This window comes from Scatophagus argus, chromosome 22 (genome assembly GCF_020382885.2).
Source record: "Scatophagus argus isolate fScaArg1 chromosome 22, fScaArg1.pri, whole genome shotgun sequence".
NCBI lineage: Eukaryota > Metazoa > Chordata > Actinopteri > Scatophagidae > Scatophagus > Scatophagus argus.
Window position 1 is genome coordinate 6,463,025 of NC_058514.1, and position 26,333 is coordinate 6,489,357.

Genomic DNA, 26,333 nt, shown 5'->3' on the forward strand with positions numbered 1-26,333 from the left:
GTGATTTTGTGATTTAACGCTTAATGCTTGTTTTTTTTCCTTTATGTTGTAGCATCAAAAACTGGTTTTAATATGTTGATATGTGAATTGCGTCCAACAGAATATTGTAAGCAAGCTGCAGTTGAGGAGCATCATGCTTCATGCATTGCTTTACTTCAGTAACCACTACACAGAGAGCGGATGTTTTCTTAGCAGTGATCATCAGTGGGCACAGGTGGCCACACTGGGGGAACAGAAACTACAATACATGCAATGCAAGGCCTCTGATGTTCATTTTAGACAAAGCCCCAGTGAGTTTGGAGAGTATTCAGACACCTTTGCTTTTTGCTTTATTATATTATACATGGATACAAGGTGAATTACTTTGTTTTTTTAACCATAAATTTACAAATAATAATGTCAAAGCAAAAATGTTGGCTAATCTATAATAACAAAGGAATCGGAATACTTTCCAAACTCCTGAATGTGTCTTGGTTTACGATACTAAAAACAAAACTGATGGATCAGTTATTCCTGGCTCCACTTTAGGTGCTCATCTAGCTTAGCATTTTTCCATTGACACGTTTGCCTGTCTTCAGTTGGATTTGTAGAGTTTAAATGCCGGGACAGTGTATTGCACCCTAACCTCTGCTGGACTGAAGAGTAAACAAACTTGAACTACGAGGTGAAACTGTGATGAACACCACATGTCAGAAATATGGAAACTTCTCTGTTAGTTGTGGTTGGGTTTCTTATCTTTACATCAGGACTCGTGACTTAAACAGCAGAGTCAAGAAACCATGTCCAAAACGCTCTAGCACAAATGACGTTGTTATATTCACGAGACTTCGTTGAATGGATACAACGCTGTAAAGACTGTGAAAAAATTAAGTGGGGAGACGCCTGGAAAGCACTTTGTATACTAAAGCAGGAAGTTTTGGATCTGTAATAAACACTCAAACTGTTTGCTTAAAAAACAAGTGTCTCTTTATTTGGCTCTACACCGACTGTGCAGTACATTATGTCATAAACTAAACAGTACAAAGTGATTTTGATACAAAGTCTTACAGTATCTGTAGTGAACAAGTTAACGCATATTGATGCAATTCCCATTCAGTCTCCTTACACATTACAGGAACAGAATTTTCTCTTGGGAGTTTTGCATGTTAAGACCATCTACTAATCATACACTGAAGACAAAGAGAAGCCTCAGAAGTGCTGGCCAGTGAAGTACGTCAGGTGATACTCAAGTGTAATATTGGTCTTTAACTTGGGCCAATATTAAACAGTATGACATAAAACTTTGACCATTTTTCCCAGCATGTAGGACATCAGGTGCTTTCTCCGTCAGCATGTGGGAAGCATATCAGTGTATTTAATTACCTTCCCATGCGCTGACACAGTTTTACTATTTCAGTGATTGGTTAAACAATCTGAGAAGGAAAAGTCACCTTGGTTGAACTCCTTAAAAGTCACACGCATGCTTGTTCTGCCATAAACAAACAAACAAAAAAAAAGGTCGGCAACCACTGCTCCAAGCCATGGAATGAACCTGCCTGAAATTTAATTTAGTGATTGCACTGAGGAAACTAATTAAGTTAGTAGCCTAATTCACAGGAAACACATGCAAAATAACATCCATAGCTGCACTGTAGAACCACATGACAGGATCAGCTGAAGGTATTTAGTGCATGGACAGTATATGTTTAGTCCCAGAACTCCTGAACTCTGAACTGGCGCTTTCTTTTACCTTATATGTCATCACAACAGTCTAACGATCCAAAGTAAACACAATTGGAAAATACTGAAAGTAAAAAATATAAAAGTTTCATTAAGAAAGCGGCAACATATGAACAATAATCCCCTTTGAATTCATTTTCAGCATAAAATGAGGACACAGTATCAAAACATCAGTGCTGATTGAGCACACGACAAACTTGTTATCAGTTTGAATGGCTTTCCCACTTGATCACAGACGTAGCGGTCATGTGTTCACTGTGTGACGAGCTTCTCTTATTAGCAGTCACAGGTCTGACAGGACGTGTCAAACTGGTGTGGCAACAGTCAAGAGCAAAGTGCAAAGTGATGTTTGACTGAACACCAGCAGCAATAACACTTAAAACACGATACTATAAAAAGTATAAAGGTACAGGCTTTTTTCCTGTCCAGAACGCCACTATTGACAGACAGCCCAGGTGGTTTAAATAACAACATAAAAAAGTACCTGTCGTATTCTACCAAACAAAGTCAGTCAGGTGATACAAAATATAAAATCTTAAAGAGGCCTTGCAGTGTAAAATGCTCATGTAGAAAAATAAAGGAGCATTGGTTTTATATCCAAAAAATGCTGCACATTTTCAAACGTATATATTACAATACTGATATTCATACAAAACTCTGCAGGCACTTTGAGGCCGAGACTAACGTTATTCCTCATACTCTGTTGTCACTCGTAAGGTAAACAGCTGGAAGAAATAAAATAAGAGAGAGAGAGCAATAAGAACCCTTTCCAGCGATAAATTAAAATGAAATAAAGATTTGAACTTGATGGCGTGATACTCACTTTGAAATCATGGATGTATGTGAAGAAGAAGAAGATGAAGCTGAAGGCAACAATCCACTCGCATACAGCGCTGACTATGTGGAAGCGATAGTCCTGAACGAGGGACACACATGCTGAGTGAAACAGGACCACACCTTCCGTTTCTACCGTTACATCTAGATTGGTCTCTACATGTAGGACAACTGTGAAAAATGGACATCACAAATTCGCCCCAAAGTGATGTTTTCATCTTCTTTTAATTTAAACAGTCCAAATCCCCACATTTATCCTACTTCAAGTATTAAGCGGTTACTTTTAGCAGACTGTTCATCATTATTTTTCGGCAACAATTTCAAATACGTTCGGTTAACATTTTTCAGTCTTTTTCAGCTGTTTATTAATGGCTGTGTGTACCATGCAGCAGATCAAAGCTGGTAGCTTACTGGCTACTGAGCCTCCAAATTTACTAAAGACCAGCAAAGCACCAGTTTTATTTTCACTTTTGTCTTTCTCCTGTATATTGATACATGCATACGTCTTTGATCAAATCATAATTTCTATTTTGTCCAAGTTACTTGTGTGACTCCACAATCTCATCAAATATCCCTGGTTGGAAATGACTTACACAATACAAATTAAAGTAGCAAATTCCCACAGCTGAGAGCCTCAAACCAAGAAAAGTTTGACCTTTTGCTCGAAAACTTAATCGATTATCAAAATGGTGGCTGATTATTTGTCTTCCTACTGATTAAACCTTATGCATTTCTAGTGGCAGACCAACCTCGTCTTCTTTGTGTCTGTGCAGTTCAGTTGTCTTCACGAAGATCGCACAGATGATGGCTGTATCATCCTTTAAGGAAAATGACAAAATAACAAAAACCGGCACTTGCAAGAAATGTGGCATCATGTGCCTTTACTGGTAATAACACTATCATAATGTCAACAAGAAAATAATGTTGCAACCATAGAGTTTCTGCTTAAATGCATGTCATACACGGCAGAACGAACAACAGGAAACCAGATTGTATACCAGCGCTTTTTTTTCTTTGTGGTATTCTGATCTCTGTGAAAGGATACTGGGAAACAAGGCCAAAGCAGCAAGGACGGCAATCATACAACGTATCCGAAACACGCTTATGGAGGACCCAAGCGGGGAGGCATAATGTGTTATGATGGACTGGAGTATTATATAAACAATACCAGTGACAAAGAACAGCAGAGCTCCTATGTCGTGACCGATTGGCACTGTGGTTTCCTAGAGACATCAAACAGAAAAACATGCCATTAAAATTACATTATTTTCATGCCATTTGAATATGCACAAGATGTGAAGACTTGCCTGGAAGGATGCAACAATACACATCCCCAAACAGGAGATCAACCCAAGCCCAAGAGCAGCTTTATTGAGACGCTTCACCACTGCTCCATCACTCAGCTTCTCCACAAACTTGAACCTGGCATATATGGTGGCTATACCTGTGAATAGTCATTGTGAAGTCTTGTGAAAAGTCCTTTTGTATCCCAACAAATAAATTCTGCTTTCATTTTCTTAAAAGGGGAAATGTGATCTTAGGAAAGTCTTTCATGGGAAAGCCCATAATTGCCTAAAGGAGATTGGAGAAGTGACAGCGCAAATGTCAGTAAGAGGAAAAAATACCTGCGCATGCAGAAATGAACGTCATCAGACCGAAAATGCAGCTCTCTGGGGGGGTCGCACCTGTGTCACTGAAAAACCAGAAAAGACCTGCAAATTAGCTCTCAAATTACATCTCGCGTTGATACTAGAGCTTCCCTTTATATGTCGGTCAGTGTCTCCAAAATTTAGTCGCATCCTCTTGAAATAACTAATTTTGAAGGGAGAAGTGAAACGAACGAATGTAAAGTTAAACGAGCACGCGAACGCAACAGATGTGTTTGCATGCAGCTGGAGTACCACCCAGAAGTTGAAGCGGAGGAAAACGAAACCAAACTTTTGTCAGAGTTTATGTCTGGTGTTTCACAGAAAATAAACGCGTTTTTATGTCTCCGACTTAAATATCAAAGTGTCCCCGCCCGTCTCTGAAACACACACACAAATTAAACTCACCTTATGTACGGAAAGATCACGTCGACATCATGTCTGAACACCGCGATAATGTAGGAAATAAGGAAAGTGCAGGAGGACCAGCTGACCAAAAACGCTGGCAGAAAGCAGAGCCCCTGCATGAACCAGAACATCTCGGACGGCTCTGGAAGCGGAACTCGCACAAAACGCCGTCAGGACGGTGAAGCGGTGCTACGCAAAGTGGAATTCGCGTGTAAATGCTGGTCCAGGAACGGGGCCGAGTCAATATAACGGCGGTCACATGGTGGTGTGAACAAGAATGATCTTAACCTCTGCACCTACAGTAACCTCTTCCCCAAAACGACTCCTCTTCGGCCTGCTTACGCAAATAAAAGCATCCGTTATGATCTCGCCTTCTTTCCTCCTTTCGCTAAAACATCCCATTTTTGGCCAACAGCCATCACATGTTCAGTTCAAAACACTTTATTCGTCCCCCAGGGGGGATATATTGAAATTATAATATTTTTGAAATATTTTACTGAGACATGAGCAGCAAGACAACAGTATAAAATTAGCGCACCGATGTGAATGCTTCCTGTTAAATCAAGTTATTGCGTAGGTGGTTGATTTTAACAGCTCTGTATAATGTTGGGTAGTTTATGGTAATAATAATAATAAAAAATCAGGTATTTTTAGTATCGGTAATAGTATTACATTAGTAAAAGTTCATTCTGTAAAGCAGCCTGGAGATCAGTGAAATGGGGTAACAACACAACATTTCCATTTTAAATTAAGAGGCATAAAGCGGCTCAAAATGATGAATTAATGATTAAATTAAATACGTTTCAGAAGAGGCACTTTCTACTCCATCACGTTTATCTTAAAGCTGTAGTTACTGGTTACACTGAAGATTTACCAAACATATGATGATATACATAATGAATATGTATTGGTGGGAGTACACGACACAAACTGATTTGTGGCACTTTGACTGAATTAATCACGTAGGCATAATATTAACTGGGAAAAAAAATCAACGTATTTAACACACAATTCAGTTTGTATTCTTGGGTAAATCGGGCAAAGCTTTCCTATTGGATTGGATGGCTGAGAAGACAATGGAAACCTGGAACATCTGGTGGAGGCTCATGTCCAGAAGTGTTTTGGCTCACACCTCTGTCAAGCTTTTCTTACACTAGAAGAAAAGCTTAGGGACGCACAGAGTCCAAATACAGAGCTTCAGTTGTTGATGCTTGCCAATGTCTGACTTGGCAGCATTCTTAAGAAATTGTTGGTTGAAAGTGTTTTGATCAGGATTGGGTAGCCCAGGGGACCCCTGACTCAGCAGAGAGGAGGGCTGCTGGCAGGCCACAAAAACTGTAGTCTGTCTGGTGTCCAAGAAGGAAACCACGGAGAAGAACTTCTGGCTTGTCTGAGAGAAACTCTGGAAAACTTTAAAACAACTCAGAACAGGATCATTACCATTTAACGGGCGTGGAGAAATGCTGAACTTGACTGCTGACCTGAGTTTATACTCCATGTTGTACTGATACTGGAAAAAGATTTGCCTATCAACACCACTGGATTAGGTATTGATGACAAAGGCAATGATCAATTCAATTATATATTTACATCTGTGTGCCTTTTTAATATTTGCGATTCTGATTCCTGATTATTTTGAATGTTTTGGGACATTTTTTCTAACTTCCTGTTTACACCATTTGCATGAATTGTAACCCGAGATTGACCGACATCCAAATTTAGGTATCACAATTGTATTGGAACTGAACCAAAGTGCATCCCCAACTCTAAGTTCCCTGAGCGTGGAGCTTTATACTTGAACTTGGGAACACATATTTGTGTCAAAAACACAACAACAACCGCGCACACACACACACACACACACACACACACACACACACACACACACACACACACACACACACACACACACGAGAGCACATGGCTGAAGAAAAAAAATAACGGAAGCCATCTACATGTGAGCTAAAAACGTCCTTATCCAGGGTCAGGGGTTGTCACATGGCCAAAGTCTTGTACTTAAATCATGTGATTGCACAGCAGCCAGTTTCACTTTTCTTTTCTTTTCTTTTTTTTTTTTTAAATAAAAATCACAGTAGTTCTGAGCGGCTGTATTTCTGCTCCTAATTGCTACAGATTATTTGGTATACTTTTTGTAGCTCAAGATTTTTATTCAAGAATTTAGATGTCAACTCTAAGAATTAAAGAAAGACACATGGATGAATTGGATCTAAACTTAAAGGGAAAAAACTTTGCTTATGTAACGAAGGATTCTTTCTTCTGACAACAATGGGAAATCCTAATAAAACATTAAAAATCATTTTCATTATCAACAATAGCTTAAGTGGCAATGTATAATGTGAAGTGGCTTCTCATAGCGGGAAACATAATTATCAACAAGCTCTGCAGTCTCTCAGATCTACAGCACTTTGTGGTGTCTTTCAGCCTATTGTTTTGGTTTCACAACCTGCAGCTTTCTTATTTTGATTAACACCACTATCACAAACCAGGTTTCTGCTGTTAAATATTCATATATTAAGCCTGACTTCTTACAGTAGCCCAGTGAGTCCTGGAACAGGCCTGTGTAGATCCTGGTCCCTGGCAGCATGCTCTTCTCTGTCACTCTAAATAATTAAGCAAAAAATTGGGGAAGAATTAAAAAGAAGCAAACACCCCTATTGTTAAGTGGCACAAAAACAACACCAAAAGAAAAACACATCCTTTGTTGTTTCTCAGCCGCTTGAAATATAAACAATCCCGCCCACATTTAAAGAGTAACGCAAAACACATGTAGGGATGTTGAAGTTAGCAGCCAAGCTAGCTAGCGAACCGGGAACCGCTAGCTAGCTAACGGTTGGGCTTTTAACATGTCAAAGAGATATTCTTCATAAGAGACTGCAGATGATAGAAGAGCTGAAAAGACCAATGGCTACTGGACTTACCTTTCGCCTGAATTTCACAAACGCGACTTCAAATACGTTCTGTCCGCTGAATGTGTAAATAAACAACTGTTGCTGCTGCTAAGGACTTAACCGGCTATGTCAATGTAATATAAAGATAATTTATATGTCTTTTATGCTTCTAATAAGTGGTCTCACAAGTGTCACCCGTACCACTCACGCTGGAAACCGTTAGTGTTAAACGCTCCTGTCCACCAGAGGGCAACAGCGTGCTTTGAAGCGAAGGAGCAGCGAGGGGGCAGCAGCGCCACCACCGTAGAGGAAGTGTGAAATCTATGGTTGTCATGTGTCATACTCAAGCAATCTGGCTGGCGGCGGTCAGCTGACAGATCCGGGTCGCTTACGATGTTTGCTTTCTTTATTTAGTACGTTTTCCTGCGTTTTTTGAATGAATGCAGCGCTATGCTTCGCCGAGGAGAACCATGGTAGTCGTCAATTCGGTGCTTAAGCTGTTGCAGAGGCAGACGTACACCTGTCTGTCCCACCGATATGGGCTCTATCTCTGCTTTGGTGGGCTCGTCCTCATGATAGTTTCCGCCTTTCAGTTCGGAGAGGTGATGTTCCTCTATTTTCTTAACTCTTGTCATTTACTGGCAACTAGTTTGTGTTGAATTAGCTAACGTCTATAGCTAGACCGCTGCGTCCTCGTTCTGTTGTGTTGTGTGTGTGCTGTGTGCGAGACATTTTCACCAGACTCCACTTAAGAAGTTGGCTGTTTAAAGCGTTCTAGTCTGTTCGTAAACCTCCGTATCTTTAGACCATTAATCGAGATGTTTTATGAATCATTATGCTGTTCATGCTAGTTCGGCATAATAATAAATTACCTAAATTTGTGTATTTAAAGAAAAGTCTCAAATCTCTTTCAAGAATAGACTCCCTTGTCTTGTTGACTGTCTTCCACGTTGTAACCATTTGTTAAGGAAGATTTATGAAGAGTTGTTCGTAAATACATGCAAAAATATTAAGAAAGTTTTTATACAAGGCATCTACTGGCAGTGTGTGAACAATTGACCTGTCCTGTGTTTGAGTGTGGATTTGCATGGCCTTGGCTGTGTGTGAAATTTGGGAGGGGGCAACATATGTAACTACATGCACTAAAGGGTTATTTCGTGTAATACCACTCCCTCTCCATACAGGTGGTGGTGGAGTGGAGTCGGGACCAGTACCATGTGCTGTTTGATTCTTACCGAGATAATGTGGGTGGGAGATCATTTCAAAGCAGGTGAGCAAAAGACAGCACCCCTGAAAGGGTGTCTGAAAACCATTGCAATTAAAGAATTACATAAACTTCCTTAGTCCTTTCTTTAGACAAATGAAATACTATGTGCAAAAAAAGCCTTATTCACAAATTTGAAAAGTATGCAAACACTTATTCGACTTTCTGCAGAAACCTTCCTTTATTCAGCTGAAATGGAGAAAGCTTAACCATGCATGAATCAAACTAATTCAGACTAGCTGGGGGGTCACAGCTTTACGGTTTCATGGCTGTGTGATATGTGATATGAGTGTTTTACTTTTGCAGGCTCTGTCTGCCCATGCCTATTGATGTTGTGTACACATGGGTGAACGGCACAGACGTGGCTCTGCTGAAGGAACTGAAGACGGTCAAAGAACAAATGGAGGAGGAACGAAGAGCTCTGAGGTAGCTGTCCCTCCACTGTTGCTGCAGATGTAGCAGTGCAGTGGACTGTGATTGTTAGGTAGAATTAATGGAGGCTGTAACTCATGAGTGCAGTTAAGCATAAACCTTTATTTTTCTGCAGAACGTGTTGTCCAGCAGTTTGTGGTCAAGCACATTCAAGTGCTTTCAGTTTTTCATATGAACGCAGTCAGACTTAGCATACAAGCTTGAGGAGTAGCATTATCACTTTCACTCTGATTGGCTCGTTCAGATGCTGCCTCAGAGGAAGCAGGAATCTTAGATCAAAGCTTGAGAGAAAGTTTCTGTGATTCATTAGTCCCTGAAATTCTCCTCTCTGTTGTTGGCATGAAATAAATGTTTAGATTTCAGTTATTCTGTTGACAGTGCTGTGCAGTACACGCTGTTGTCATTTTAGGAGGATGAAAATAATGAAAATAATAATATGTTTTGTTGTATATAGGGAACGGCTGGGGAAAAATGCAAATGAGACGACTGAGGTGCCAAAGGACAGGTGAGTCTGATGATAAGTTCAGCGCCACAAACTGCATCCTCCAGAATGATCATAAATTTGAACAAACACCTCTCTAAAACAGTTTGAACAAAAGCCTGAGTATTCCAGCCTTCGTGAAGGTAGCATTTAATGCAGCGCTGTTGTATGGGACAGCATTATTTTTTAGCCAGGTGTCCCAAATAAACTGGAAGCAGCGTGTGTGTATCGTGATGAGAATCTGTTTCTAGATTCTAGATTAGATTCTAGATTCTAGATTAGGGTTAGGGTTAGGGTTAGCTAACCCTAACCCTAACCCTAACCCTTAACAGATGGAAAGTCTGAGTTTGGTGATTTCAGAAAATGAATTTCCAGACAAACATCACGTCAGTCCAGTGTTTTCACAGAGAATTCGTGCTCATTGATTTGCAGTATCTCCTTTCTGACAGAGTCAGCCTAAACCGTGTCATGTTTGTAAAGGTAGAAGTTGCGACTGAGCTGTTTTATTAGATTTTTATAGGTGTGCATAGGGAGTTCTGTATAGCCTGTAACTTTAAGCACATTTTCAGAGGCTGTTCTCAGGAATTTCAAAACAATGGAAATAACTGTTAAAGTCACAATGAAACAGCATCGTGAGCGTACTGAATCTGATGTTGAAACAGGAAGTTGAGGTGGGTTAAACCACAGAAAGATAGAATTCAAGTGTAAAGCTGTGGGACATCAGTTAGAGAGAAAGAGTTTTATTCAATGGAGGCAAAAGAGCGTCAGTATTGTTGATGACTGATTTTTTTTTTTTTTTTTTCAATTTTAAGTAAATGCTTCCATATGAAGTCGTATGTAGCTTTTACATTTTGCTCTGACTGAAATGTTCAACTTTAATGGCCGTGTGAATCTTAAAGCTCAACTGGCGATTTCAGCTTCGCGGTCACAATTTCCTGTGCTCACCACCAAAATATCAGGTTGACAGATGACCCTCCTGATCTTGTCTTCTGCCTTCACTTCTTTGTCAAGTTTAAAAACCCATCTGCGAGTTGTAACCACAGACCCATCGCAGCAAAGGAAGCTGTCTGCTGAATGTGTGAACTTGACTAATTTCATGCGTATCTATATATGCAAAAACATAAAGTCAGAGGAAGTTGTTATTTGAATGAGAATAAACAATGAACATACACTGACTGAAGTATATTTTTTGGTTCTAGTGTTAAGCCAGAATGCCTGCTGTCCCACTGCATCATGGCGCCCATGCTGGCCCTGGACCCCGCTCTGCCAGCCAACATTACAATCAAAGAGCTGCCGGCGCTCTCTTCCTCCTTCTCCGCTGCCAAAGAGCTGCTGCTGATGAGCAAACCCTTCCACCCATCCACCGCCGCCTCTGTGGTTGTGTTCCATTTGCAGGCTGATGGTAAACACACACACGCGCAAAAGATTTCAGAAACGCGCACGAAAATGAGATGAGACAAATACTGGTAACAAACGAGGGTGGAATTTGTCAGGAAACGAGGGCTCCAAGCGGCATGTGAGAGAGTCACCAGGGAAAACAAGAAAAGCCACACAACAGCAGCCACGTTATCACACACATAGGAAATATTATTCACAGTGCAGAGGATGGCATTTGAAGGAAGATTAAATAAAGTGAAAAACAATAAAAATGAAAACGCACCATAAAAACACTAAAAGTTAATGGAATTTATTTTTCATAGAGACTGTAAAGACAGCACCTACGAACCTGTAAATATTCACATATTCACACACATGATCTGTTTAGGGCTGCCACCAACCCAAACACTCTTCAGTTATACCATTTATCATAATTGACCAGGAAAAGCAGCAGATTCTCACAAGAGAGGAAGCTGAAACCAGCAAATGTTTGACACTTTTGCTTAAAAAAATGACTGAAATGATGAATTGATTATCAGTAGCTGGTTTTCTTTTGATCGACTAATCAGTTAATCGGCCTTGAATGAATCGAAGACCAGTTAACTTGTTTGGTCACCCGATGAATCACCTTTACATCTCTGCTTCACCAGAACGGTATGCATCAAGTGCGCCCCACAAAACTGACCTTTGAGGTGATGATATGGAACCAGTGGCGCGGTGCTTTATTTACTGACAGGACGTTGTGCAGGCTCAGCCTTCACCGCATTTAACTGCTCATCTGCAGAGCGACTTGATGCACAAGATTTCAAGATGCATCGTCGTGGTTTATGTTCAGTTTAAAGACCCTGTAATCCTGTGGTATTTTTTTTTTAGCTGCCACTTTGTGTGTGACACCCACCCAGTGGAAGGTTGACACATCGGAGCATTTTCCCCTGTGGGAGACACGAACACCCACTCATTATTGGCTCTGCTGAATAGTACTGATGACTGTAAGCTTTGTGATGCTGCTTAGTTGATGGTTCTCTGATGGCATCTCTACACAGCAGTAGAGATAAATTAATATGATGCTCCTTGACTGAATTTCCAAACAGAGAGTAGTCAACAAATGGCGTCTCAAGTTTCAGTTCAATTTTCAAAAAGATAGATAGAACAGAAGAGATAAAAGAAAAAAAGGATGGCAGAAAAGAAATGAACAAAATACATACACAAAAGGGAACATTTTTACCAAGGAGAAATAAAAATCAAAGTTTCATGGAAAATAAATTACGTATACAGTAAGGCACAATAAAATAAACAAAAGAACTAATTCTGAAAGGCTCATGAGTGTTTTCAGTTTAATTAAAAATGTTCAATGTCTTCTTAAAGCTGTTAGATGATTTTCTAATTTTGTGAGTGTTATCAGAGTGAAACATGTCTGTGATCTGAAGAATGATGGGTTTCCTCCTGTACAGCTGCGGCCAGTTATCTAAAATATTCACTCTCAGCCCTGGTTTTTTAAATCTATTTAAGCAGGCAAGTTGGCTGTGAGCTGGTATTTATTTACAACGTTGATTTAGGGGAGTTTTGAGAGTTTCTATTGTTGGTCTGCTTTCTAAAACCTGCAAGTTTTTGCCTCATTGTCTCTTAAGCCTTTGTTCTTCTGGTAAATGAAACTGTATCTTTAGACCTGAAGATTTCCAAATTCTGTTGCTAACGGTTGGTTGATTTGGTTCCTACAGCTGATAAAGCCTACACAGATGTGTCTAAAGAAGACCAGAAATTCTCTGTGTCCAGATGTTACCTGGTGAGTTTATATTCACTTTTAAATGCATGTTGACCTGTATGAAAACCTGCATGGTTTAGCATATATCCTCAATGTATCTTCTTTGTTCATGTAAAGTATACATTAAAATTGATAAGGTGTTTATATGCCACAGTAAAAGCACGCCTTTGTTGTGTGTTTTGCAGACGACTGATAAAGAGGCTCCGGGTCTGATCCGTATGCAGTCTCTGGCCTATCTGAGCGGCTTCCCGGCATCCTTTAAGGAAACGGAGCAGCTGAGAGTCAAACTTCCGTCTGTCATAACCAATAAGATCAAACAGGTAAAACAGTCATTACTTATCATGCTATGTGCTTTTTTGAAGCCGGGGCCAATTCACTGAAATATGCCTGGATTGGCTCTCGAGTCCTGAAGTTTGACTTTTATGAGTTTGCCATTAACAAGAATGAAAACTTATCTCCTGGTTGGAATCGTTCTGGTGGTGTTGTGATGCCAAAATATTTGTATTTAAGAGGAGGAAAAAGGAAGAAACTGTGGCAGCTTGCTTGTATTTTATTCAGAGGTGCTGCAAATGTACACTGAAACACCAGAGATTCCACAGCCTGTGTGTTAACACTGATATGATTCATTCATTTGCGGTACGTTTATTTCACCCAGCGACTGTTTTTTTTTTTACTTTTAAGTTGAAGATCTCTTTTGATGTGTATTGAAAATCCTCTGAATGTAGGTGTCTGATAAGGAGAATATTTCGGTTTCAGCAGCAGGTGGTGTAGTTTAACAGAGTATAAATGTGCAGCAGACACTCTGACGTTTATCTACCTTATAATAATTGTATGACTTACTTGATGCAGAGAATCATTTGGCCTTTTTTTTTTTCTTACGGTTTTCAGGAAATAGTGTGAATGACGAGGTAAAAGGCACCTTAATCAAAACTGACTTCGCCAGCAGATGTCACTCTCACAGTGTCCCATCGCAGCGCTGAAGGCTGTCGCTACATCTCTGCAGACGCATAATGTATATTTCTGTGTGCACAAATTAGGATATTTTTGTACATCATAGCGGCGTAATCTAAGAAAGGGCTAAACACAAATGTCAGATCCTCCTTGGAGAGGAGGTCCTGCTAAAACTGGGCTTTAACTATTTTGAACAGTCATGTTGTGTTGTGGATAAAGGGCCTCTGTTTAGCCTGGCAGCTCGTGGCTTGTGTGTCTAATAATTTTCTCTAATCAGGACTCTGCTTTATATTTTGAGAGGGAGGAATGCCACTAACGAGCGTGGATTACTCTGAAATAATCAAAGAAAACAAAACGGTACAGCCTGGGGCAGAGTGACCCTGTCACACCAGCAGACGGGCAGGACGGCCACGAGTCAACTGTTTGCCCCGTCTTCCGATAATAAACTCACGTGGAAGGTTAGAGTTAATGGGTGACGGATTACGTAACATCTTTTGTGACTGCATTTTCAATTTAATCAATTTAAGTCTTCTATTTTTTTTAAGCATAAATTTTCAAAATTCACTTACAGTGTCTCAAATGTGGATATATGCTGCTCTTGTTCATCTTTTAGGAGAATAAACTGAACTTTTTTGTATTGGGCAGGGATTTCACGATAGCAACTTTCCTTTTGGGAAATATGGGAAATATGTCTTTACACATCCTGCGTCTTAGTCCTTAGACTAGTTTTCTTCAGTTCCCTAATGTCATTAAAAATCTACAGAGTGAAACTGGGAATTTTTGAGATATGCAGGTGACTGCTTTAATATTCTGTACACATAATAATACTGTATGTAATAATCACTAATTTAGAACTGTCTGCGAGCAAAACAAGTGAAGCTTCCTCAGGGGAGTCACAATCACTGCAGCGTTGTATGTGATGACATGTAGGTTAAACACTGTTAACCTACATATCATCATCAAACCCAGTTGTCCCTCCATTCCCTGCATTGCTCTCCAGGTTTGCCGAAGTGCAGCCTGGCAGGTCATGTGATAATCACCAGCGGCATTTGGGCTGTAACCTTAGCTGGCGGTGCGGGGGTTAACTGTAGAACAACTGTCAGAAGTGGCGCGGCGCCAGCCAGCACCCCGAAAGGTCACAAGGATTGTACTGACCTTGCCTGCACTCTCGGACACACCCTGTCATCTCATGTTTGTTTATTCCTGGCTTTACCTGTTTGGAGTCCAGTTATTATCTTTTATAAGTGGAACAAGCTGGAAAAGGTGTGACAGAGTCCAGGAAAGAGAATGGAAAGCGCGTGTGTCGTTGTTTGAGGCTGGGGGGATTCGCGGCCAACACACACATACTCACACAATGCACAGTTTGGATTTCAAGGTGTTTCCTGGTGTCGTCAGGCCGATTCTGTGAAAGAGGGATGATGTGCATAGTGTGGAGGGAGAGGTTCACTGGTGAGAGTCGGACTGTATTTATAGCTGGTGTTAGACTTACTGCTATAGTGATGAAAGCCGCCCTGCAGCCCCAATCATCTGCCCGTGCTGTTGCCTGTAAAGCCTCCTGCCCGCACTGTTTGTGTATGAGCCTGCTGATGTGTTTGGGTCGACGTGTATTTTTGTGTTGAGAAGAGACTTCGGTTGTTGCCTCATCTCCATTGTCATCGAGATTCAAAGCAAAGAAGTCTTATGAGGTTGTGCTTAAAAAAAAAGAAAAAAAAGGGTGATGCGCATTAGAGATTAAAGTAAAAATAAGAAGCAGAAAAGAAAATCTAAAAAAATAAGAATTCCAAATGTTTATTAAAATGCTGGATTGTGCCTATTTTATTGCAGTTAGAAGGCTAACAGTACAGTAAAAGTTAGGGTGTACAACTGTTAAATGATTAATTGACCGTTAAAACTGTTACTGTTGGAGAAAAAGAGTTTGAGTTTTCATTGCAATCTAATAGATAATCAGCTTCATGTGCCGTGTGTGTGTATGAAATACTTTAGACTGGCAGGGCAGGCATGTGAGGCCACTGCACACTTCTGCTTTGTGTGCGTGTGTCAGAGCATTATCAGGACTAAAAAGAGAGCTATAATAAAGATGGCAATGTGATCCAGGGCTCCTGACTGCTCCCCAAAGGGTTTATAAGACAGCTAATCCTCCTCACCTAAAAACAGGAGCAGAGGGAAGCGAACGAGTGGAGGCAGAACAAGCACAAGTGAGATGTTTGGGTTCGGTTTCGGATGATGGAGCGAGACGGGTTGATTCTTTTCCTGGGAAATTTAAGTTTGAGAGATGAGAGAGGTGGGACAGGTGGTTTTAAATGAGCGAGGCCAGGGGTCTCTTCCTCACACACACACACACACACACACACACACACACACACACACACACACACACACACACACAAACAGTCTTCCAATGCCTCACATAGCTCTTCTGAGATCAGTTGGAGAGCCACCCCCCGCATGGCCCTCATGAAGAAGAGATGACATCACAGATTTTTCCGAACCTCTTTAAACACACACACACACACACTAACACCCACAGATGTAATGTTGATTGGGTTCAGCATCTTAGTTTCTTATGTCACTCAATCCCAAAAATGTTGTGATGGCCCCAGATGAAAAGTCAGGGAGCATCAGTGTCATTAGGGTGTTAAGGTTCACCCCCTGGGGACAAAAATGTCATTCAATAATGAGTTTTTTTTGCTAGTGTGGACCAAAGTTGTAGCCCAGCAAATGACAGATGCTAGGAAGGACAGGTCTAACAAAAGGTGGTACTGAGTTGCCTTATGAGAAGTGTGGGAAGTTTGGGGGAAAAAAGTCAGGATTTCTTGGACCGTCCATTTAACTGTATTTAGCTTGTATGTAACTGACTGAAAATGTACTCTTCCCACAGTTTGAGTTGTACTCTGAGGCCAGCATCGCCCTGCTCCACCTGAAAACCCCGCAGGATTTCACCGATCTGACCCAGCAGGCTAAAAAGAACCTGACCCTGGATGGAAAAGAGTTAACCATCAGTCCTGCCTACTTGTTCTGGGACCTCACCGCCATCTCACAGGCACGACTGGTCCTTTTTATCTCTCATTATCAGAATGTGTTTATTTCAGAAAAATGAATGTATTGATTTTTAGAACAGCCATGATATGTCAGAATCCCTGTGTGTTGTTCATTAAGAGCAATAAAATCCCCTGAGATACAAAGTATTTTAGTCAGTGTTTTTTTCTCTCCAGCCGAAACAGGATGAAGATGTGTCGGCCAGCCGATTCGAGGACAACGAGGAGCTCCGCTATTCGTTGCGCTCTGTGGAGAGACATGCCCCCTGGGTGCGACACATCTTCATCGTCACCAATGGGCAGATTCCCTCCTGGCTCAACCTGGATAACCCCAGAGTTACAGTTGTCACACATAAGGTAAAATTTAAATCTCAAGCTGTCCCACACTGACTCTGGCCGGTCAGCCTATTTTTATTGATCCTAACCCAGTGTAATGTCTTGAAAAGCAATTAGAAAAATACCTAAACAATTGCAGAACTCTGTGTTTTATACAGTCAAATCAGCAAATTAAACTCCCTGAAGTCTCTTGTCAGGTCACACGTACTTATCACAGAAACTGTGTTTCTCTCAGTTGCGAATTATGTTTTTTTGCTTTTTATTAAATGTATGTAAATATGTTTATCTTTGACTTTCAGGATATCTTCCAGAATCACAGCCACCTTCCTACTTTCAGCTCCCCTGCCATTGAGACGCACATTCACCGCATCTCAGGGCTCTCCCAAAAGTTCATTTATCTCAACGATGATGTGATGTTTGGCAAAGATGTCTGGCCAGATGACTTCTACAGTCACTCGAAAGGACAGAAGGTGCGAGTGCAACACCAGAATTGCTCAGCAGGAATTCATTTTGAAATGTTAATTGTTAATTGAAATGTATGTTAAGACAGCTCCATCAATGTCTTTATGGATTTACTGGATTGTGAGTCTGACTGATAATGCAGTTTTTTTTTTCTGACCACAAACTGGCCTTTAATCTTTTCTTTGCTCACTTCCCTGCAGGTGTATCTCACTTGGCCTGTCCCCAACTGTGCCGAGGGCTGCCCAGGTTCTTGGATCAAAGACGGGTATTGTGACAAAGCCTGCAACAACTCTGCCTGTGACTGGGATGGAGGAGACTGCCTCGGTAAGGAGGTGGATACTGTCATCTCTCCTGTGTAAATAAGCAAATTTATTTCACTCCTATTTTATATGTTATTGCCTGCCATCTGACAGGTGCAGCGGGGAACAATCGGTTCGCTGCTGGGGTCGGTGTTGCAGGTGGTGGACAGGTTTGGCAGTTTGCAGGTGGTCTAGGAGGTCTAGGGGGCACATCCTACTGCAATCAAGGCTGTGCCAACTCCTGGCTGGCAGACAAGTTCTGTGACCAAGCCTGCAATGTACTCTCCTGTGGTTTTGATGTGGGAGACTGCGGCCAGGGTGAGCCAAATGAAAATAAATTATACGTTCAGTCAAATTTTTAAGATTCTCATCTTCAGTGCTATAGACATTGTAGGGAAACCAGAAACTGTTTTGGTTTCGGTCTTGTAATGGGATTTGTTTTAACAAAAATACATCCTTTTTCTTTAACATTTTGCATTTGTTCTAGAGCACTTTGGTGAGCTGTACCGTATGACCCTGCTGAGGAATCAGACTATGTACACCCTACCAGTAGGGGAAGTCAGGCCATATTTCAGCTTCAGCAAAATGGCTCGCAGAATCTCTGAGGCCCACGTCAGCGACAACCCGGTGGTTCGCCACACGTCTGTCGCCAACAAGTGGAGGACCATCCACCTCCTGCTTCATCCTGGTCACAATTCCACCCAGATACAGTACAACATCACTTTCCAGAGCGAAGACGACACAGAGTTCACAATGGGCTTCAGCGTAGCTGTCGACACCCGCGAGGTACCTCAAGCTAACGTGTCCCAGGCCACAAGCAAAGACGCTGATAAAGAGCCAAAGCCGACTGCGACTCCAGAGCCACCGTTCCCATTCTCAGATATTCCTGAAGACAAACGGGGTCCTAAGATTCAAAAGAGGCAGCCTGGTGACCCTCAGGTTGTCATAGAGTTTCCTGCACTGAATATATCACTTCTACCAGCTGATGTGCATAGTGAGCTGCAAAAGCTGGAGGAGAAACTTCTGATTGGTGACATTACCGTGAAAGGTTATAACTTCACAAAGGCTGAACTTCTAAAATCTTTCAAGACACTGGGTCAAAAGCAACAGGTCATGGATTCACGTCCAGCTAATGAGGGTGCAGACGAGATCAAGGAGAGGCCAGATGAAGACTTGGAGGGGGAGCGTTTACAGAAAAAACAACCTGCAGAAGAGAAAGCTGGAAATATCATTCATAACAATCCAAACTCAAAAGAAATATCTAGGAAAGATGTGGCTCTCCAGGAAAAACCTGCCATACCTCTCATCCCACTCCATATTGACGATAAGCATAAGAAAGATTTTAAATCTCCAAAGCTGAATGCTGCCATTGAGAGGCCTTTGACTTCCAAACTGCTAAGCAGCATTTCCAAAACCAAGAGTGCCGAGAGTCAGGCAGAGCCAGCCAACGCTGCAGGAGGAGCTCCGGTGGGGAGGAGACTCCAACATTTTATTTCCTCAGACAGAGGCTTTCTGCCGTGGGAGAAGAGGAAATATTTCCAGGAACTGCTTGAGGTAAGTAGGACTCACAGCTTCCAATTTTCTAGCCAAACATTTTGATTTCTTTAAATATTGTTTTCTCTGCGATGACTCCACAGGAAGGGGAGCGTCTGGAGAGAGCATTGTCCTATGAGACTGACGGTACTGCCACTGGCCGAAGGCTGCACGATACTTTTGCTGACTCGCTACGCTACGTCAATAAGCTGCTCAACAGCCAGTTTGGATTCACGTCTCGTAAAGTCCCCGCACACATGCCTCACATGATCGACCGTCTCATCATGCAGGAGCTGCAGGACACGTGAGTGTGTCACAGACTTTTAGGTATTCCTGAAGAAGCAACATTTTAAACTCACTCTGCACTCCTTTCTTTAGATTCCCAGAAGAGTTTGACAAAACATCAGCCCATCGTGTTCGTCACTCAGAGGACATGCAGTTTGCCTTTTCGTACTTTTACTTCCTGATGAGCGCTCAGCAGCAGCTCAATGTGTCCGAGGTGTTTGACGAGATCGACACAGACCACTCAGGTGTCCTGTCTGACCGGGAGATTCGAACTCTAGCCACAAGGATCCACGAGCTGCCTCTCAGCCTCCAGGTAGGTCCTGGTCTTGATGTGTCTTCTCCAACTAATATAAGGCTTTGAAGCTTGTCAGATAGAACTTTACAAGAATTCTTATTGTGGTTTTGAAGCACCTGTAACATTTCTTTGTTGTTTTTGAGGACCTGACGGGCCTTGAGCAGATGTTGATAAACTGCTCGAAGACGCTCCCAACTAACCTGACCCAGCTCCACCTGGTGAACCCAACTCAGGAGGCCTACTATGACCCCAGCATGGTGAGCCATACTTGAAGTAAATTGTTTGGAAAAACACAAAACCCCAAATTTATGTTTTATTTCATGTTTCCTGTTAAAACATTTGAATACACTTCAGTGGAAGTTTTACTGAAAGCATTTCTTTGTTTTTCTTTCTTACATAAGCTGAATTGTTTGACTGATATTCTGTACTTTTTTAATTCACAGCCTCCTGTCACAAAAGGCCTCATCCTCCACTGCAAGGCCATCACAGAACGCATCCACAAATCCTTCAAAGACCAGAATAAGTACAAGTGAGATTCTGCGTACCATTAGACGGTCTGCCAATGAATTAAAATTCAGATATTCTTCCTGCTGTAGCTTTACTGTTTCTTCTGCTAACATGTCTTCTATGGCAGGTTTGAGATCATGGGGGAGGAGGAGATAGCTTTCAAGATGGTGCGGACAAACGTGTCCCACGTGGTCGGCCAGTTAGACGACATTAGGAAGAATCCCAGGTGCGATCACTTATCCTTTTTGTAGAATTTATTTGCTTTTATTTTTAATTTTTCCTTTGATGTAATGCCACAAATGTTAACCTCTTAACCATACTGTTTTTAAACTGTACAACTGTCTGTGTTTTAAACTAATCCCCAACAGGAAGTTCATCTGTCTGAATGATAACATCGACCACAGCCATAAGGATGCTGCCACAGTGAAAGCTGTGCTGAGGGACTTCTACGAGTCCATGTTCCCACTGCCGTCCCAGTTTGAGCTGCCCAGAGAGTATCGCAACAGGTTCCTGCATATGGATGAGCTCCAGGAATGGTGGGATATAAAGTTCACAGGACATTATAGCTAAGTTGCTATTTAGGCTGCCACTATCATTAGCTACGCAAGCAGCATGACTCTATAGATGGCAGTGGTGCTTGGTTGGTCTGCCACGTTGGCCCAGACTGAAATATCACAGCAACCATTGGATGAAATATTTGCACAGACCTTCATGGTTTCCAGAGGATTTGAGCGAAATGTCTGGATGGATTACCATGACATTTAATTCACATTAAGATGAATTAACTTTTCATCTAGCACCATCGTCGCACCGGCCTCAGCCGCACCTTGTTTGTAAAGCAAATGTCAGCGTTCAAACGTGTTTCATCGGTTTACAGTGATATAAAACAGAGAAAAGCTGAACATCATCTTATATGTGAAAGTGGAACAAGCTCATGTTTGACATTTGTACTTGATAAGTGTCTTGACGACAATCACTAGAGCATCAAAATTCTTGCCCATTAATTTTCTGTCAACATTATAAATCGTTGCATAAATAACTTGCAGTATAGTATAACAGTATGGTTATTCGTGCCTGAATGAGTCCTTGTTAAACCTAAGCCTTGTTAAACATAAGCCTGTAATTTATCAAACACTTTTTTCCCCCCAAATGGCCTAAGTTAAGAATTTGTGACTGTCACCACATGGAACGGCGTGTTGTCAGGTCGAAACAGTGGTAATCCTCAGAGTGCTTTTGTCAAGGATCCGGCTCCTGTATTCAGGGGACTTTGACTGGAGGATGCCTGCCTTTTTAAAATTAGACCAAGCTGCTTCAGATCAGTCGCTAGCTGTAAGATGCTTGCAAGATCATCACACAGCTGAGCCTCTCGCCTCCTCCCCTCCGTCTCCAACTCTCCTGTCTCCCGAGTTGGTAAAATAGCAGGCAGATGGCGTTGGGTGATGTCACCTTGTCACCCTGTTGCCCTGCTGCCCTCTGCATGCTGCCTGTTTCCTCCTTGTTACATCAGAGTGCAACTAGCCTCCCCTGCAGGTTAACGTTCCACCTTCCACATATGACTTATACACAACCAGGAAATATATATCTTTATTTCAGCGTCTGGGGCAGGGTGGAGTAATCAAGTTGTGTATTTAAAACTAACTGAAATGTGTTTTCTCCCAGGCGGGTGTATCGGGACAAGCTTAAGTTCTGGACTCACTGTGTCCTTGTGACACTCGTCATCTTCACCATCATGTCCTTCTTTGCCGAACAGGTCAGTGATTCCACCGAGGGCCACACAAAGTTTATTGACACATTCAGATAAAGACATACTGGACGTTCGCTCACACACCTCTCTGTTTCCATGATTCACACTCGAGCTATGATTTGGGCTTCGCGACTGAAATTCCCCTCTGAGATGCATCCATCTCATGTGTTGCACTCGAATGACTAGCTGAGCCAAGACCTGACTTAACAGAAATGAAAGACTCCCAGCAGTCCTCTGAAATTCAAAAATTGTCTGTCTTTGTTGACTTTAATCACTCAGTAATATTTACTTTAACCTTCTTTGCTGCCAGATAAGTGGGATTTATATCTGATTATACCAGTGAATTTTTATATCAGGATAGGATTCTTGGACAACTTTCCGGTCAGATTCTTCCAGTTTGGTACTGGACAGAGATTAAAACAAATGCCAGGAATTGTTTACTAAATACTACCCGACCCAGGTTTGACATTGAGATGTTATGAGCCAGTTTCCTAATCCATAGGTTTCCAGTTTCTCCTCAGCAAACCTAAAGAGAGGTTAATAGTAGCAGTGACCTTTGGAGAATTTCCCCCACAGTGACCCATGGGACCAGCGCTCCCAGTTAAGAGTATGTCAGACTTGTCCTGTGTCTCTGTAATGACACACAAACAGAGTTTTGATGTCCCTTTGGCTCCAGATGAGCCTGGCTGTCCCGCTGCCAAAGTTATTAAGACAGAGAAATTTGAGTCAGCTTTGTACAGTTTGAATTAGAGAGATTAAAAGTGTCTACACTCCAGAGGCAATTTCACTCTGCTGCCCTTCTTATGTCCTTTTATTGGGTTACGAGAAGTCTGAGGAGAATTGGTGTCCTTTGGAGTAACCACGTCTTGATTATAGATCACCATTTTGAGAAATGTTCTTGAGAAGTGCTCATCATCCAGTTGATTAATGACTAGTTAGTTGGTTATTCTAAAGGTTGTTTTTTATTACTGGATTCATATTACAATTTATCCAAAGCCTTCATATAAAAACTTTCTCTAATTAATATTTCAATATTAATTTATTACATGATTAAACTGCTGTGTTATATGAATAATAATAATAGTTTATCGGATGCCTGATCTTAAAAATAAAGGATCAACATTTTTACCTCAGCAGTGATGGCTGTGATGGGTATACTGCAGTAATATGCAGTGAAGATAATGTGAAGCGACTTTGTTTCAGTTAGTTACTTAGTTTAAGTCAGACAGACAGACCTACCTATAGTTAAATCTGCAGCTCGAGTCAGCAGTCACTCGGCTTAGTATCAAGATGAGAAACGTGGGAAAACCTGTAGCCTGTAGCTCAGTCTGGAGGTAACTAAATACACCTGCTAGAACTTCTCAAGCTCCCTAATTAACACCTTATATCATATATTCATATTTATTTAAATTATTCGAAAAGCAAAGTCTAAATACAACAGTTACGGCGTTGTGCAGCGTTTCTTGGGTCCCAGCGGTTGCCAGGCAACCAGTCGAGAAGTAATTGGTGGCTGTCAGAACGTATTCTGGTTCACGTCGTCAGGTTGCGAATCGTCGGTTAAGCATGCCGGGTTTTCTATGAAATAAAGAAAGCGATGTAACACGTTAATTAGTGAGCCTTAGAGTGCTGGTATGTGGATTTTGTTACTGTTGTTGAGTCTTGACGCTAATAAAAGCTAACTGGCTTCTGGCTGTAGTTTCATTTAAGTGGTATCTTATAGTCTAGCTGACTCCCCGCCAGAAAGAAAATAAGCTAAGTATATTTTGAAGTGTAAACATTCCCAGCCATCTGCATCACGGCCATCTTATTACTGACAGGCAGCACAAAGCTTTTTTTGTCTTTTCCTTAGCTGCATGTATTTTCTAATCATGCCATTTCCTCCCCCCTCCGGCAGCTGATTCTGCTTAAGCGAAAGCTGTTCCCCAGACGCAGAGTGAACAGGGACAGCAACCCAGAGAGGGTTTGACAGAGGGACACTTTCCTTTCCTTTCTTCGGATCAACATCCACCCTTTGCCCCCTACTAGGAAATGAGAGGGTTCAGACCGGGAGACTGGGTGGAAACGGGAATTTGAAGTCCTCAGTGCATGTGGTTGCATCAGCGCGGATGGAAGATCGAGCCTCCTCAGATGGTGATGAAACACCTCTCACAAATGATGGATGGGGCTTGCCGGTGAAATGAATGGCAGCCAGAAAGAAGAAGCCTGTAAATCTTTTTTTCCTCCACAGGGGGCACCTGAGACTTCTGTACAACACTCACTTACACAAACAAACACTCCCTCCACACTGCATCGTTCCCCTCATCCACGCCATTGATTGATCTGCTGTTAAAGTGTGAAACATTTGATAGCAGCCAGTCAGCGTTCGTCTTGTGCATGTGTGTAAGTGTGCGGCCAGTTTTACCATGAAAACCACGGACTTTTGTGTTTAAAGCTCAAATGGTTAGCAGATTAAACAGTCCGTGGATTGAAAGAAAAACACTCTCTAACTATTGTGATAATTGATTAATCATTTGAGTGACTTTTTGAGGAAAAATGCCAAACATTTGCTGCTGCCAGCCTCTTAAATGTGAGTGTTGTCTGATTTTCTCTGTTTTATATCATGGTAGGTTTAATATCTTTGGGATTTGGACTGTTTAGGTGCTGGGAAATTGTCATGGGCATTTTTTTACAGTTTTATAGACAAAATAGTTAATTGATTAATTGACAAACAGAGAAAAATAAAGTATTTGCAGCCCTGGTTCTGTTTGGCTTTTACTGTTAGGGTTTAATTTTTAAAAATGGAGAAAAAAGTACATGAATAGAATGAATAACATTATTAATTTAAGAGTTGGCTGTCATGTCTCTGTCCTCTTTAAAAACACGAAAACTTGAAGTGCCTTCGTTGTTCATTCCTGCCTTGTTTGAACATTTCTGTTTCTGTTTTCTTGTTTGTGTGACCTTTTTTTTAAATGTCTTATAAAAGTCGACCACATCACATCCTGATCTAGTGAGTTATGAATGAATGGGATGGATGATAATCATTCTTAATGTGGTACAAATATAACTGATTGTTGGAACTACATGTAAGTGATACTACAGCTTTCATAGCCACCTGTATGTGTGTCCCTGTGGGACTCAACAGGTTCGCTACTGTCTGAAATTCAGACCCCCCGCCCAGCATGTTCTGTAACTTATTTTGATTGTATTGTTGTGACTGTGAGCCCAGTAACTCATGCATCTGATCTGAATGCTTCTTTTTTCTCTCCTGAATGTCAGTTTTACAGAGTTCTTTATTATAACAGCAAAAATGGAAGTGGCTACTAGATGCTGTCAGCATTTTGCCATAAAAATCACATGATGTACAGCATAATGTCAGCAGATGAGTAATGTCTGGAAATGAGATTCATTAGATGGCATCAGTTCAATGGCTCCTCTAACTGAAATAAAATACTATTTGGTTGAGTCATTTTGGTGTTTTTGGCGTGTATGCTACTTCAAACTCTTACTCGACTATATTTCAGAGAGAAATGTTGTTCTTTTCACTTCACTACGTGTGACAGAACAGCTGACTACTTACAGATGGACCTGCTACTAACTTATGTCCATCAGAGGGACACCTGTTTCATAAATCTTAATAAATTAGTATATGCTGTTTGTTGGCCAAATGGGTAAAATTATCCCGTATTTCAGAAAAACAAGAATAGATCCATGCTACCAGTTGTGTGAAGCTGTGGTACTTTGAGCTACATGCTAACATCAGCATGCTAAGGTAACAGGTATAATGTTTACCGTGTTCACCTTGGATAGCATGCCGTCGTTTGCTAATGAGCACTAAACACAAGTACTTGTTTTAACAAATGGAGATGTTGACCTGATAATTAATTATAATTAACCCTGACAGTGGGTGTGAACACCTGTACTAAATTTGATGGCAGTTCATCCAATAGTTGAAATGTTGATCTAAAAAAATTTCAATTTGCTGGTGCAGCTAGAGGGAATGTTAATGGATCACAAATTTCAATAGGATTCATCCTCTAAGCACCATGAATGTCTGTAAAAGGTTTGTGGGAGCCCT

The 26,333-nt window shown here is 41.4% G+C and overlaps 2 protein-coding genes across 2 annotated transcripts; one reads left to right on the plus strand and one right to left on the minus strand.

Annotated features, from left to right (window-relative positions):
- Positions 1-39: 39 nt before the first annotated feature.
- dram1 (DNA-damage regulated autophagy modulator 1) lies at positions 40-5,278 on the minus strand. The gene is made up of 7 exons (XM_046378491.1): positions 4,608-5,278; positions 4,179-4,246; positions 3,861-3,997; positions 3,599-3,776; positions 3,303-3,361; positions 2,543-2,635; positions 40-2,444 (listed from the first exon to the last, which is right to left on the minus strand). Exons 1-7 carry the CDS (start codon positions 4,736-4,738, stop codon positions 2,406-2,408), a joined length of 705 nt encoding a protein of 234 aa, XP_046234447.1. The 5' UTR covers positions 4,739-5,278; the 3' UTR covers positions 40-2,405.
- Positions 5,279-7,799: 2,521 nt separating this feature from the next.
- gnptab (N-acetylglucosamine-1-phosphate transferase subunits alpha and beta) lies at positions 7,800-25,724 on the plus strand. The gene is made up of 21 exons (XM_046378489.1): positions 7,800-8,118; positions 8,701-8,786; positions 9,087-9,206; positions 9,667-9,717; positions 10,893-11,095; positions 12,789-12,853; positions 13,018-13,152; positions 16,662-16,823; positions 16,996-17,175; positions 17,454-17,624; positions 17,817-17,940; positions 18,030-18,233; positions 18,403-19,469; positions 19,553-19,752; positions 19,827-20,046; positions 20,172-20,285; positions 20,472-20,557; positions 20,663-20,761; positions 20,904-21,071; positions 22,195-22,285; positions 24,174-25,724. The coding sequence occupies exons 1-21, from the start codon at positions 7,957-7,959 to the stop codon at positions 24,243-24,245; spliced, it is 3,780 nt and encodes a 1,259-aa protein (XP_046234445.1). The 5' UTR covers positions 7,800-7,956; the 3' UTR covers positions 24,246-25,724.
- The last annotated feature ends 609 nt before the right edge of the window (positions 25,725-26,333 follow it).

Bases quoted from the DNA above. Each gene is read 5' to 3' on its own strand.
- dram1 (XM_046378491.1), bottom strand. From the start codon at position 4,738: ATGTTCTGGTTCATGCAGGGGCTCTGCTTTCTGCCAGCGTTTTTGGTC. The intron at 3,777-3,860 runs GCAAGTCTTCAC...TGATGTCTCTAG, and splicing joins GTATTGTTGCATCCTTCCAG to GAAACCACAGTGCCAATCGG. The intron at 3,362-3,598 runs GTATCCTTTCAC...AGGATGATACAG, and splicing joins TGCTTTGGCCTTGTTTCCCA to CCATCATCTGTGCGATCTTC.
- gnptab (XM_046378489.1), top strand. From the start codon at position 7,957: ATGCAGCGCTATGCTTCGCCGAGGAGAACCATGGTAGTCGTCAATTCG. The intron at 9,207-9,666 runs GTAGCTGTCCCT...TGTTGTATATAG, and splicing joins GAGGAACGAAGAGCTCTGAG to GGAACGGCTGGGGAAAAATG. The intron at 20,286-20,471 runs GTGAGCCATACT...TTTAATTCACAG, and splicing joins CCTACTATGACCCCAGCATG to CCTCCTGTCACAAAAGGCCT.